Source organism: Puma concolor, chromosome B2, assembly GCF_028749965.1.
Source record: "Puma concolor isolate L17-30 chromosome B2, mPumCon1.1.hap2, whole genome shotgun sequence".
In the NCBI taxonomy this organism is placed as follows: domain Eukaryota; kingdom Metazoa; phylum Chordata; class Mammalia; order Carnivora; family Felidae; genus Puma; species Puma concolor.
The window spans coordinates 48,363,139-48,377,614 of record NC_141671.1 but is presented as its reverse complement, the minus strand read 5'-3'; the positions used below and the strand labels follow the sequence as shown (position 1 = coordinate 48,377,614).

The 14,476-nt window shown below is 37.2% G+C and overlaps 1 protein-coding gene and 1 long non-coding RNA gene across 2 annotated transcripts; one reads left to right on the top strand and one right to left on the bottom strand.

Moving 5' to 3' along the window:
- Nucleotides 1-4,048: 4,048 nt before the first annotated feature.
- On the top strand, nucleotides 4,049-5,682 carry PGK2 (phosphoglycerate kinase 2). The gene has a single exon (XM_025925754.2). The coding sequence runs from the start codon at nucleotides 4,151-4,153 to the stop codon at nucleotides 5,402-5,404; it is 1,254 nt and encodes a 417-aa protein (XP_025781539.1). The 5' UTR covers nucleotides 4,049-4,150; the 3' UTR covers nucleotides 5,405-5,682.
- Nucleotides 5,683-10,596: 4,914 nt separating this feature from the next.
- On the bottom strand, nucleotides 10,597-14,276 carry LOC147580978 (uncharacterized). Its single transcript, XR_015251285.1, has 3 exons — nucleotides 14,202-14,276; nucleotides 13,873-14,005; nucleotides 10,597-10,685 (listed from the first exon to the last, which is right to left on the bottom strand). It is a non-coding gene; the product is annotated as an uncharacterized LOC147580978 (long non-coding RNA).
- Nucleotides 14,277-14,476: the final 200 nt, after the last annotated feature.

Genomic DNA, 14,476 nt, shown 5'->3' with positions numbered 1-14,476 from the left:
CGCCCCGATTTCTTCTTTTTTTAATTGGTTGTTTAAAAGTGTGTTAATGTCCACAAATTTATGAGTTTCCCAGTTTTTCTTTTGTTATTGATTTCTAACTTCATCTAGTTATGACCACAGAAGAACTTTATATATACTTTTTAAATCTATTCAGACTTAATTTGTGGCTTAATATGTGGTCTATCCTGGAAAATGTCCTACTGCACTTGAGAAGAATGTGTACATTCTTGTTGAGTAGGATGTTCTATGTATGTCTTTTAGATATAATTGGTTTATTGGATTGTCTTCTCTTTCCTTACTTATCTTCTATCTGGTTGTTCTATTCATTATTGAGAATAGGTTATTGAAATCTTTAGCTGTTGCTGGGGAACTGTCTATGTCTCCCTTTAATGAAACCAGTTTTAGCTTCATATATTTTGATGGTCTGTTCAATGTGCAAATGCTGATAATTTTTAGATCTTCTTGCTGTATTAAGCCTTTTAAAAAGTTTTTTTTATTTATTTTGACAGAAAGAGAGGGCACATGTATGCACATGCATGTGAATGGGAGAGGGGCAAAGAGAGAGAGTGAGAATCCCAAGCAGGCTCTGTGCTGTCAGCTTGGAGCCCAATGCATGCAGGGCTTGAACTTATGAACCATGAGATAATGACCTGAGCCAAAACTAAGAGTTGGAGCTTAACTGACTGAGCCACCCAGGTGCCCCTGTATTAAGACCCTTTTATTAATATATATTGTCTTTCTTTGTTGTTTTAATCCTTTTGCATTTAAAGTCATTTTTTTTTCCTGATTTTAGTATAGGTACTCCTGTTCTTTTTTTTTTTTTTTTTTAATTTTTTTTTCAACGTTTTTTATTTATTTTTGGGACACAGAGAGACAGAGCATGAACGGGGGAGGGGCAGAGAGAGAGGGAGACACAGAATCGGAAACAGGCTCCAGGCTCCGAGCCATCAGCCCAGAGCCTGACGCGGGGCTCGAACTCACGGACCGCGAGATCGTGACCTGGCTGAAGTCGGACGCTTAACCGACTGCGCCACCCAGGCGCCCCAGTCCTGTTCTTTTTTGGTTACTATTTGCACGGAATATCTTTTTCCATCCTTCCACTTTCGATCAATTTTGCCTTTGGATCTAAGCTGAGTCTTTTGTAGACTGCATACAGTTGGATCATATTTAAAATTTTTTAATGTCTATCCATTTTTGAAAGAAGACTGACAAAAGTGTGAGTAATGAGGGACAGAGAGAGAGGGAGACACAGAAACCAAAGTAGGCTCCAGGTTCCAAGCTGTCAGCACAGGGACCGAAGTGGGGCTCAAACTCATAAACTGCGGGATCATGATCTAAGCCAAAGTCCGTCAGTCACTTAATCAACTGAGCTACCCAGGTGCCCCTGGATCATATTTTTAAATTCATTCTGCCAATCTCTGTCTTTTAATTAGAGAGTTAAACCCATTTACAGTTAAGTAAGTACTGATAAGGAGGGACTACTTCTGTCATTTGGCTGTTTTCTATATGCCTTATAACTTGTTTGCCCCTTATTTCCTGCATTACTGATTGGTTTTTTTTTTCTTTTGTCTTTATTTAACTTTTGTAGCGAAATTTGGTTTTCATTTACTTTTGTGTATATTCTATAACTATTTTTGTTGGTAGTTGGCAACTGAAGTTATAACAGTCTAATTTAAATTTAGACCAGCGTAACATCAATAACATACAAAAACACTGCCATTTTATAGCTCTGTCTCTACTACTTTCAGTTATCACAAGACATAAACTATTAACTTTTTAAAGTGCACTAGTATCTTATATGATATAGAAAAGAAAGTGTATAGAGTTATAAACCATAGTTACAGTAACAGTAGCTATGAGTTTAGTTATGGAATATAATACAAGGCATTTGTCTTGGATTATCCATGCAAGCCCAACTTATTCAATCAGTTCTAGCCCACTGAATTTTTTTTCTGGCTAAAAGTAGAAGAGACATGCAACAGAAGTGAAAATCAGAGATTCCAAGAGTAAAAAAGGTAAACAAATTTATCAATGGATGATTACATTTGTGTATGGTTCTTTTTGTCTTCAGCTTTATCAGTTAGAAACCTTTCTTCCAGAGTTACTTAAGTGATCTTTTTTATCCCCAACATTTTTAATGGTATTTGTCATATATTGTAATAGTTTGGCTTATTTGTCAGTCTGCATTCCAACCTGAGATTTCTCAACATCCTGGTCCATTTTATTTTATTTTATTTTATTTTATTTTATTTTATTTACATTCACTAAAGTTCAGTCTCTATAATATATAATTCTATGGATTTTGACTTGTACTCAATACTGTAGTGCTATATAGAAAAGTTTTATCATACTAAAAATCTCAACTAATAATAGTTGACCTCCTCCATCTTCCTTTAAGGCCTGACAACTACTGATATGCTTTCTATCCCTTTGTTTCATCTTTTTTCAAATGTCATGTGAGTGGAATTTACGAGGTCTACATACTTTTATGTCTGGCTTCTTTAGTTAGTAAAATACATTCAACTTGTATTCAGGATTTTGTGTAAGTAAATAGCATATTCCTTTTATTTGAGAATATTTCATTGCATGGATATATCTACAGTTTTATAGATGTCACCAATTGAAAAGCACTCCGTTTTTGGCAATTATGAATGAAGTTGATCTAAACATTTGCATACACAAGTTTGAAACAGTATAGGTTTTCTGTGTACTTGAACAAATACCTAGGAGTAGAATTGATGGCTTATATTGTAAGTCTATGTTTATAAGAAACTGCCAAATTGTTTTCCAAAACAATGCTGTAGCATACCTCATTCTTCTCGGCAATAAATGAGTTTCTATTGCTATGTATCTTTGACAGCATGTATTATTGTCATAGTTTGGAATTTTAGCCATTGTAAGAGTATAATTTTATCATTGTAGTATATACCTAGGAGTGTAATTGCTGGGTTTTATGGTAACTCCATGTTTAACATTTTGAGGAAGTGTCAAACCTTTTTCCTAAAGTGGCTGCAGCATTTTGCATTCTTACCAGCAATATGTGAGGATTCCAATATCTCCATATCCCTGTCAACACTTGTTATTGTCTGCCTTGTTTTAAATTATAGCCATCCTACTGGATTATGCCTCAAACATATTTTTGTCAATAATACATGCTACGTTCAACTTATGGAAACTGCCATATCAACTAATTACAAAGCCAGTTTTTATTATTAAGCCAATCAGCCATATATTCTTTCCCCCCAAATGAAATCTCTTACTCATTTTCAATTCATATGGACATTTTCATCCTCATGAAAATCATTCCTCTTTTCAGCTCAATTTCTGATTCATACAGGTAATGAATCAAAGAGCCAAAAAAAGGGAGGCCTTATCATAACTTTGTCGTCTGAAAGAAAAGTCACTATCACCTGCAGTGTTTAACTGTTACCCTCTTTGTCTCATGGGATTATCCTAAAGCCACCAAGCATTCTCTCACAGTTGTTTGAGAACGGAATAAGCAAGGTAATAAAAACAAATCATTCCCTCTTACCCTAGAATATACCTAAAGCCAATGGCTAACAACAAGCTAGACTGTTAACGGAAATATGTATCAAGGAAAAACAGAAGCATAATATGTTGTCTTAAATAAATAAGGATTTATAGACCCATCATTTCAACCCATCTCTTTATTTGGTACTGCAGTTTTTATATCTCAATATAATTAAGATTTGACATGGTCAAGGGTTTTTTCGTTGTTGTTTTGTTTTGTTTTTAAAAGTAAGAGCAAGAGTCAAAAGAGATATGGAAAAAGAACCTGCAAGAGCCTTAGCAGGACTATTCTTATTCCAACGTTTCTTCACTTCCCCAGCTCTCACTGCAAGCCGGGTACCAGTCACTACTCGGGGTTCGTGTTCAGCACCGGCAGTTTGACGCTTTACGGCAACACATTCCAAATCAAGATTGACAGGACCGTTAACCAATTGCAGAGCCAAGTTTCCTTTTCCCTGGTTCAATACGCCTGCCCTGTGGGGGACTTAGTGATGAAAAGGAAGGGGCGGGCCAAGAGGAAAGCCGTTGGAAAGCATCATCCATCCAGCCTCCCGAGAGCAGTAAAGTGGTTTTTCAGCATTGGGATCCAGGTGTCAGCTTCTGTCTTTGTATTATCAAGATGTCTCTTTCTAAGAAGTTAACTTTGGACAAACTGGATGTTAAAGGGAAGCGAGTCATCATGAGAGTAGACTTCAATGTTCCCATGAAGAAGAACCAGATTACAAACAACCAGAGAATCAAAGCTTCCATCCCAAGCATCAAGTACTGCCTAGATAATGGAGCCAGGTCAGTAGTTCTTATGAGTCATTTAGGTCGACCTGATGGTGTTCCCATGCCTGATAAATACTCCTTAGAGCCAGTTGCTGCTGAGCTCAAATCCTTGCTGAGCAAGGATGTTCTGTTTCTAAAGGACTGTGTGGGCCCAGAAGTGGAGAAAGCCTGTGCCAACCCGGCTGCTGGTTCAGTCATCCTACTAGAGAACCTGCGCTTTCATGTGGAGGAAGAAGGAAAAGGCCAAGATCCTTCTGGAAATAAGCTTATAGCTGAACCAGGTAAAATAGAAGCCTTTCGAGCATCACTCTCCAAACTAGGGGATGTATATGTCAATGATGCTTTTGGCACTGCTCACCGGGCCCACAGTTCGATGGTGGGAGTGAATCTTCCCCAGAAGGCATCTGGATTCCTGATGAAAAAGGAGCTAGAGTACTTTGCCAGAGCCTTAGAAAACCCAGAGAGACCCTTTCTGGCTATACTTGGTGGAGCCAAAGTGGCAGACAAAATCCAACTGATCAAAAATATGCTGGACAAGGTCAATGAGATGATAATAGGTGGTGGAATGGCTTATACCTTCCTTAAGGTACTCAACAACATGGAGATTGGTGCGTCCCTCTTTGATGAAGAGGGGGCCAAGATTGTCAAAGATATCATGGCTAAAGCTAGTAAGAATGGTGTGAACATTACCTTTCCTACTGACTTTGTCACTGCTGACAAGTTTGAGGAGAATGCTAAGGTTGGCCAAGCCACTGTAAAATCAGGCATACCTGTTGGCTGGATGGGTTTGGACTGTGGTCCTGAGACCAACAAGAAGTATGCTCAAGTTGTGGCCCATGCTAAGGTAATTGTGTGGAATGGACCTGTAGGGGTATTTGAATGGGATGCCTTTGCTAATGGAACAAAAGCCCTCATGGATGAAATTGTGAAGGCCACTTCCAGGGGCTGTATCACCATTATAGGAGGTGGAGACACTGCTACTTGCTGTGCCAAATGGAACACTGAAGATAAAATGAGCCACGTGAGCACTGGAGGAGGTGCTAGTCTGGAACTTCTGGAAGGTAAAGTCCTTCCTGGCGTGGAAGCCCTCAGCAACCTATAGTTGACGATATTCCTGTCTACTATTTCCTGTCCATAGGCTTTAATTCAACTTAGTGCTTTACATTTCAACTTGACTTTTGTTGGTTAGCCCCAGATCAAGACCTATGCAATGACTAAGAGATTGGCTATCAGTAACTCTTAACATTAGTACAGCAATGCAACCCAGTTTGGCCATGCATTTGCCTGCTCTCTTCAAGATCTCATTTGAACTCTACCATTGTGATACACAGGAAGGACATAATCTTGCATTGCATATTAAAGTGAGTTGAATAAACTTAATCTCTCTCTCTCTCTCTTTTTTAATTTTACTACATCTTTGTTACTGTGTCACTACTTGAAACATGGAAAACAAGAGAAAACCCAAACTGTTGAAGGTTGGGGTAGAAGCTAAAAAACTTTTAAACAATAAAAGAAAAATAAATCAAGAAAAATAATTGTGTTTAAGAATTCATGGGTAACAAAGCTCAGCTAAAAGGAAGTTTCTTACTAAATAAGAAAGAAGAGAAATAAAAGATATTTATTGAATTCAAGAAGTTAAAAAAGGGAAAGAAATGAAACCCAAGAAAGGAATTATGTCTGTATGTATGGATGCACTATAGTACATATATATGTCTGTGTACTCTCATATGGGATCTACAAATTCAATCCACATTTTAAATAATTGCTTAATATGTAAAGCAGAATTGTTTTAATAAATATGTAATATATATAATTGCTAAATCTTAAAACTAGATTTTTGAGATAAATATATTTATAGGCATGAGAAAAATAAGAATATAAAAAGTCTTCCCTGTTAGGAAATAGAATAAGAAAATACTCAGAAATGTAGAAGAAATTAAAATACTTATTGGAAAATATTTTGCCTAACTCTATATACAAAGAGCTGTCACAAGGCAATACTGTTAAGTTTAGAGTAAAAATGCAGAGTAACCTATCCCAGTTGTAATAGCCTATGGCCCATAGCACCAGGTCAATTCTATAAATTAACTTAATTAAAATAAGCTAAAATTAATTAAATAATTAAGCTTTTAATGTTAATATGCCCAAAACTTCAGCATATTCCTGAGGACAATATTCATAATGCCATGATAATCCCAGAGAAAATATAGGAGTTAAGATACAGATTTAAAAACAAGTAAAACAAAAACCCAAAATTATAGCAGTTGAAATAAGGTTATACCATATTATTTTCTTTCAAAAAAGTCCAGGGCAAAAAGGTGGACTCTTCTCCATGAGGTCATCTAGGGAACCAATCTAGTGAAACAAATCTCTTACTCTCAATAAGTAAGTTACATTTCTGTGTGTGAGGTGTCAGTCTGCATTTTTACTGCTTGATATCCAGTCCAAAGGAGAAGTTAGTGAAAGGCAATGTGTTTCTTTTACACACATGTCCCCCAAAATTCAGGAATTTTTCTTTTATTGGCCATTTTGTGTTCTGCTGGGGTCTATTTTGCAAGAGAGGCCTGGGAATATATTCTCTGTAGCTGGATACCTTGTACTCAACTAAAGATCAACAGATTCTATTACTAAAAGGAAGTGGAGAGGCAATAAATACCAAGGGAAAAGTAAAGGCTCCTGATAGACTTTCACTCTGGCCACCCCAGTATCCATGTATGAGTATCCATGTATCCTTCTTCCTACATAAAGAAAATATCCTTTCTCCAAGAAATATAATAAAATGTCCAGTTACTGCATCCCACTCAAAACTGAGTATCTCCGGGTGATACACAATCTTTTCAATATCCTGTGGGGAGCCCAACAGTCTGATGAACAGAAAAGTGCAGTCATTTATTTCTCTCTTACCTCCAGCCCTCATACACACTCAATATACAATGGTGGCGAAGAAATAAGAAAGTGCAATTAAAAACCCTCACCTAAAAAACTCATTGGTTCATTATGATTGGGAAATAAATAGTGCTGGCTCAGAATTTCAAAAGCTCCCATCGCCTGGCAGTAAAAGAACTTCGTGGTCAGACTGGTTTTCTTCTCTGGGAGGAAGTTTCTTATCCATTGTCCCTTTTTTGGCCCCAAGTTTGATCACCTGGGAAATTTTCCTTGTTTCCTAATCTTCCATGCCATCTTCTAAAGCTGATGTTGGAGAGTTGGGCCACATTAGGCCACCACATGGTTCTCATAGCTTCCTCTTTGATGCTGTGGTTTTAAGAAATCAAGGATTTCTTCATATCACACAGTTGAAAACCTTTCAAGGCCAGGTTAGTGACTTTTCAACTTAAGAATCAAGATCTCTGTGTGAAAGAAGCTCACCCAAAAATATCTTCTAGTTATGTTTCTTATTCTCCTGACTCTTGCTTTTAATTAATTGGTTGCTTTGCTGGGCTCACTTCCTTTTTCTTCATTTTAAGATTAGTTAACTTGTGGCCCTCCAAAAAGTAGGCAGTGGGAAGGCAACACCTATCACCTGATATTTGCCTGTGGCCTCCTCATTATTTTTGGCTGAAAACTCCAAATGGAAGACCTTTGAGTAAAACTGACAGTCTTTCTTGTGTTGTTTGTGGGAGTGAGACTGTTAGCTTTTCCAACTCTGAGAGAACTTACTTTCCTGGTGTATTAGCCAATTTGGGTTGCAGGCAACAAAGAGATTGTCCAATATTTCCTGGATATGCTCATTTTTGGGGGTTGCAGTATTTTGCTTAAGACAGCGTGTAATAACAAAATGTACTGATATTCTGCCTCTTTCTCAACACTTTCTCTGTAGCTTTAAGCTCTACAGGAACGTGTTGTGCCTACTACAGTTTTACCAAATGCCACAGCAGAAACATGATCAGCACCTCCCAGCCTTCCATTTTACTCTCTTCCTTCCACCTGACCTCTACATGAATATTATGTTGTATGAGGTTTTTTTTTTTTTTTTTTTTTTAAGGCAGCACCCCACCTACAGGTAACAATTTCTACATTAGTCTCTGCACTAGTGATTCTCACCCAGAGACAATTTTTCCTTGTAGAGGATATTAGCCAAAGAATGGAAACATTTTTGTTAGTCACAACTGGGATAAGAAGAGGAACTATAGGCATCTTGTTGCTGTGGCCGAGGATGCTACTAAACAACCTACAATACAAACACAGCCTTCACAAAAAAAGAACAATCTAGCCCAAAATGTCAATGCAGAGATTTCTTTCTTTCTCATGTGACATTCCCCAGGGTGATAATGGGTAAGTAGGCACTTCTTGAGCTGATCCAAAGATTCAGGCTAGGAAAATGGCTCTGTTAACACCTGCACCTGGCTTTCATCTCTAGGAGCAGAAAGATCAATTCAATTGTTGACATTTTCCAGCCAACAGGATAGAGAAAGAGGAATCCAGAGTAAGCACCATGTCTTTGAGAAAGAGAACAAGAAGTTCTTTTGGCCTGAACTTAGCAATGTGATCATATCTAGCTCACAGGGAATAAGGGCAGTGTATTCTTTGACTGAGTGATCATGGGCTTAGTTGAAACTATTACTAAAAAAAAGAATTAAAGGTGAATTTAAAACAACATCAAATGGAAAGACTTATTAAAACTTTAGAAGACACTGCAAGATCTTAAAGATCATGTTTCTGTACATTTAGAGAATAAGCATACTTCATGGAAAAAAATTATGAGGGAAGTAAAATGATTTAAGACTATGAGACTGAAAATAAGCTGGCAAAAGGTAAAGGAGGTGACAAATTTAAGTATTGTTAATACAAAATATTAAATGGTGTTAGAACCATTACATAAAAGAATTAAAACTGCAAGGGAAAGAATCAGTGCCTTGAATTAGAAGATTGGGGGGAAAAAACAGAATTCAAGCAGACCTAGAAAGTAAGAAATATTTGTGTGTGTGTGAATATATGTACACATACTTACATATCACATACATACATGTATGACATGTATATTTATGAATAATATATAGTATATAGTTGTAATTGAAATTTTATTTATTTCATTTTATTTTTATCTTTTTTTTATTTTTTTAAGCTTTTATTCAAATTCCAGATAGTTAACATACAGCGTAATATTAGTTTCAAGCGTACAATATAGTGATTCAACATTTCTGTACATCACTGTTGCTCATCACAAAAAGTGCACTCCTTAATCCCCATCACTTCTTTAACCCAATTTTATACTTACATTTAATAATTATATACATTAAAAATAGTTTTTTTACTTTTTAAAACCAATTTTTTAAAATTATTTTTAATGTTTATTTTTTAGAGACAGAGTGTGAGTCAGGAGAGGCAGAGAGAGAGAGGGAGACACAGAATCTGAAACAGGCTCCAGGCTCTGAGCTGTCAGCACAGATCCCAATGCAGGGCTCAAACTCAGGAACCGGGAGATCATGACCTGAGCTGAAGCCAGATGCTCAACCGACTGAGCCACCCAGGTGCCCAAAACCAATTTTAAAAAGAAACTGAAAATTAAGGTATTAACCACAGGATGGTGGGACTGCCCTGGGTTTTGGGTTCAAACCAAAAGTGTGGGACTTACTTGTTTCCTCCAAGGTTGCAATTTGAATTATTTAACACATGCACTTGGAAGTTACCATTTACTTATTTTCTGTGCATTTTTTTTGAGAGAAAAAAGTGCAAGCAGAAAAGAGAAAGGGGGAGAGAGAGAGAGACAGAGAGACAGAGAGAGGCAGAGAGAGAGAGAAAAAAAATCTGAAGCAGGCTCCACACTCAGTCAGGAGCCCAATGCAGAGCTTGATCCCACAACTGTGACATCAGGACCTGAGCCAAAATCAAGAGTCAGACACTCAACTGACTGAGCCACCCACGTGCCCCATTTTCTGTGCATTTTTTATTTAAAAATACTGTATTTAAATAGCTTATTTCAAGCAATGTTAGTTAATAAAGCTGTGAAGAAACTTTGTTTTAAAAATTAGGTGCTATATTTCATGGCTTTATGCTTCCATTAACTTTGCTTTTAAGTATTTCATATTTTAGTTAGTTATTAGACATCTCCTAGTGATCATAGCAAAGCTTGGGTTTCCTAATTCAATGCATGTTAGTAATAAACCAAGAAAGGTGGGGATGTCTGATAAAAATTAAGAGTGAAATATTTGGAAAATGGCAAATTAGAAAAGCATTTGAGTTTATATATAAAAGAAAATATTTTAGTTGGTTTATCCTTCCCTTAGAGACTCCAAGATTCCTTTCCTTACTTCGTGGCCTGACAGTAAACAGTGCAACTGTGGGCTTACCTTCTTTGTTTCTTCTCCCTTGAATGTTGTTTCACAGATTTTGCCTGTTTTTCACTCGTTCAGATGAGATGGTGTATCTACTCCCTGCTATTCCACCTTAATCAGAAGTGAAAGCTGAATCATTTATTTTCAGAGTTTTACACTAATCATCTTTTAAAGATCCAGCTTTTAAATTTGTCATCCTTTCTTTTCTAATTTTGGTAAGATTTTTTTTTTCTTGGTCAGAGTCACTTGCTTTCTTGGGAGGGCATAATTTTTAGAGCAGTTTTAGGTTCATAGGAAATTGGAACAGGAAGTACAGAGTGTCCATGTTCCCCTGTCTCCATACACATACACAACCCCCATTATCAATGTTTAGCAACTGCCTGGTACATTTGTTGCAATCAATGACCTATATTGGCACATTATCATTTCCAAACTTTATATTTTACATTAGGGTTCATTGTTGGTGTTGTACATTCCAAGGTTTTTGAAAAATGTGTTATGATATGTATCCATCATTATAGTATATCATACTGAATAGTTTCACTGCCCTAAAAATTCTCTGTGCTCTGACTATTCATCCCTCTGTGACCTTAACTTCTGGAACAGTTGACCTTTTTACTATCTCCGTAGGGTTTTTTTTTTTTAATTTTTAATTTTTTTTTTTTTATTTGAGAGAGAGCATGGGCACAAGCAGGGGAGAAGGGTAGAGGGAGAGAGAGAGAGAATCCCAAGAAGTCTCCACACTCAGTGTGGAGCCCAACGCAGGGTTCAATCCCACGACCTGGGGATCATGACCTGAGCTGAAATCAAGAGTCCAATACTCTACCTAATGAGTCCCCTCTATCTCCATAGTTTTGCCTTTTCCAGAAGGTCATACAGGTAGAATCATGATGTGTTGGCTTCTTTCACTTATGGTATGCATTTAAGTTTCCTCCATATCTTTTAATAGCTTGATAGCTCCTTTCTCTTTAGGATGTATCAGTTTATTTCTCCATTACCTGCTGAAGCACATCCTAATTGCATCTCAGTTTTGGTAATTATGAACAAAACTGTTATAAGCGTCTATGTGCAGATTTTTGTGTGGAAAGACAGACAGGATGTACTAAGTAAAAGGAACTGTGGTAAATAGACCTTCAGTAATACACCGGTAAGGTGTGGGCATAGAGGAATTATTTTATAGTCCTATGATTCAGTGTCAGTCTTTTACCAACTGTTGTTTTGTTTTCACCCCCTTTGGTGGTACAGGGAAGCTAGAGGGGGCTGGAGTTGGTATGCAACTTACCCTATGTGGAAGGCTAGAACAAGATAAGTTGGGTATTTTCCTTTCCCCAAGTCTGCTAGGCTCTGAAAAATCCCCAGCAAATTACACTCTGGTAAAATAGTTTCTCTTGAAGGCAGGTTTTGTTAAGTAGATCAGAATGCTCTGTCATATTTTGAAATGGCTAGTTTCTTCCCACCTCAGAAGCCTGAGGGGATTTTTCTCTGATCTTTACTGCGAGGACTTGACAGACTTTCTGCAGTTACAACACAAAAGTGAGTGTGGGGGACCAAGAAGCTAGGGGCTGAGATGAAGTCTTCATCTCTCAGGCTTATCTACACTGAGCCTCTGTCAATTCCTCAGTTACAGTCCTAATTTTCCTATCATGGTGCTGGTTTCTGTGGAGTTCTTTGCTAATGGATTTCCTCTCTGGTAAATTGTGATTATCTGTATCTATGTGTCTGTCTTCTCTGCAGTTTTGGAGTCAGCAGTTGGTCCTGTGGCTTCACAGCTCTGACAGATCTAAGAAGAGCTTATTTTTCAGATCATTCAGCCTTACTTACATTAGCACACACTGACGACTTTGTAAGGTTCTTCCGTGTTGGACAGCAAACTGAAGATTTGGTTTTGTTTTTATTTTTGTTTCAGACTCAAACATGTTCTTGATTTCTTAACATATTTTATAGATATTATGTTATGGAATCCATTATAATTAGGGCAATGAAATAATAGGTTTTAAGTTGGCTGAAATTATCCATTCTTCAAGCAAAACTCATCCACTAAAAATTTCTTGTATGGGATTGTTTTAGTCAGCAGATAGCTATCCCTTAGCTTTGGAACCTTTTTTATTTCTACAATGCAAGGCTGGCTTTGCATGTTAAATTTGATATATCACAGGTATTTTCCTTAATGGCAAGGGCTATATGAGTTTTCTCATGTGGAAATAAATCACTATATGTCCAAATGTTCATACTGAATATTTAATTAAAACCATAGGCCATTTTTTTTAGTAGGAATCTAAACCACTCAGCTTGTTTTCATTTTTGTTTTGCTTCTTGGTTGCTGTTGTTCTTGGTTTGTTTGTTTTGTTTGTTTTAGTTTTGATAAACTAATTCATTATTTTGTCTTAGAATAACAAAAGTATGCTTAAATAAAACTGAAAAAGAGACCAAAAGGAAAGTATGTAAAAAGTATGGGTACAACAGGGTTACCAGAGTATTGGCAAACAACTGTGATAGACTTTCACCAATTTTTCTCAAGCAGTTTGAATTTATGACAATAGTTTTCAAGTGTTCTTCTGGGTTTTTACAAAAGCAGATTGGGGCACAGCGTGAGAAACAGTGGATTTGGCCACTGCTTACAAAATCAATTACATAAAAGCCTAGCATCACAGTTATGTTTGCAAAGCTAAATAGAACAGCAATCTAAACACTTTCTTTGGCCTCTTATATTATAGGCAATAAGATTTCCCAAAGGCTATAGTGTAATTTTAAATCACTACATGGAGGGGTACCTGAGTGGCTCAGTCAGTTAAATGTCCAACTTTGGCTCAGGCCATGATCTCATGCTTCATGAGGTCGAAGCCCACCCCCCCCCCACGATCCCCTCCCCGCCCCTCCTCCCCCCCAGGTCTGGCTCAGTGCTGACAGCTCAGAGCCTGCAGCCTGCTTCAGATCCTGTGTCTCCCTCTTTCTCTGCCCCTCCCCCACTCATGCTCTGCCCCTGTCTCTCAAATGTAAATAAACATTTAAAAAATTTAAATCACTACATGGACACACTTTTTTTTTTTTATGTTTATTTTTGAGAGACAGAGAGAGCCTGAGTGGAGAAGGAGCAGAGAGAGAGGCAGACACAGAATCCAAAGCAGTCTCCAGGCACAAAGACTGACGTGGGGCTTGAACCCAGGAGCCCTGAGATCATGACTTGAGCTAAAGTCCGACACTCTACTGACTGAGCCACCCAGGCACCCTTACATGGATACACTTGGAAAAAAATTTTTTTTTAAATTTTAATTTCCACTGTTTCTTTCAAGGGTCATACATGAAGTTCTGATGAGTTGTGTGGGGCCATGGGAAACTTCAGGAGTGCTTAGATAATCACACATGTGACTCAGATGGAATGAGAGTCTGAGCCACATTATGGAAGCCGTCTGTCATGCAAGAGGACATCAAGCCTGAATTCAAGGGACAAAAACAAACACATTGTCTATTAGGAGTAGACGTCACTGGTCTCATTATTTATATGAATACATTACATGTGGGATGACAAATTAAAAGAAAGACAGTTTTTCTCCTAAAGATTGAAACTGTGCACATTAAATGTGTCTTATAAATAATAATCTTGTTCTGAAGGTAGGTTAATTTACTCACACATTCAAGTATTCAGTACCAGTTCTTAATTTTATAATAAGATAGTCAATTCCTCTAATATTTCACAGACCTATGAGTGAAAGAAAAAAATAAGCAAATGCTTTTACTTCATTATGATAAGTACTATATAACACAGATGAAGTGTATTATTTGAGTTGACAATGTGCTGATGACTTGTAACCCCATTCTTTATGGGATAATGTGGGCAATCGGTTTCCAAAAGACCTTATTCAATTTTAATAGAATCACACTTTGCTACTTCATTGTTCTCCATG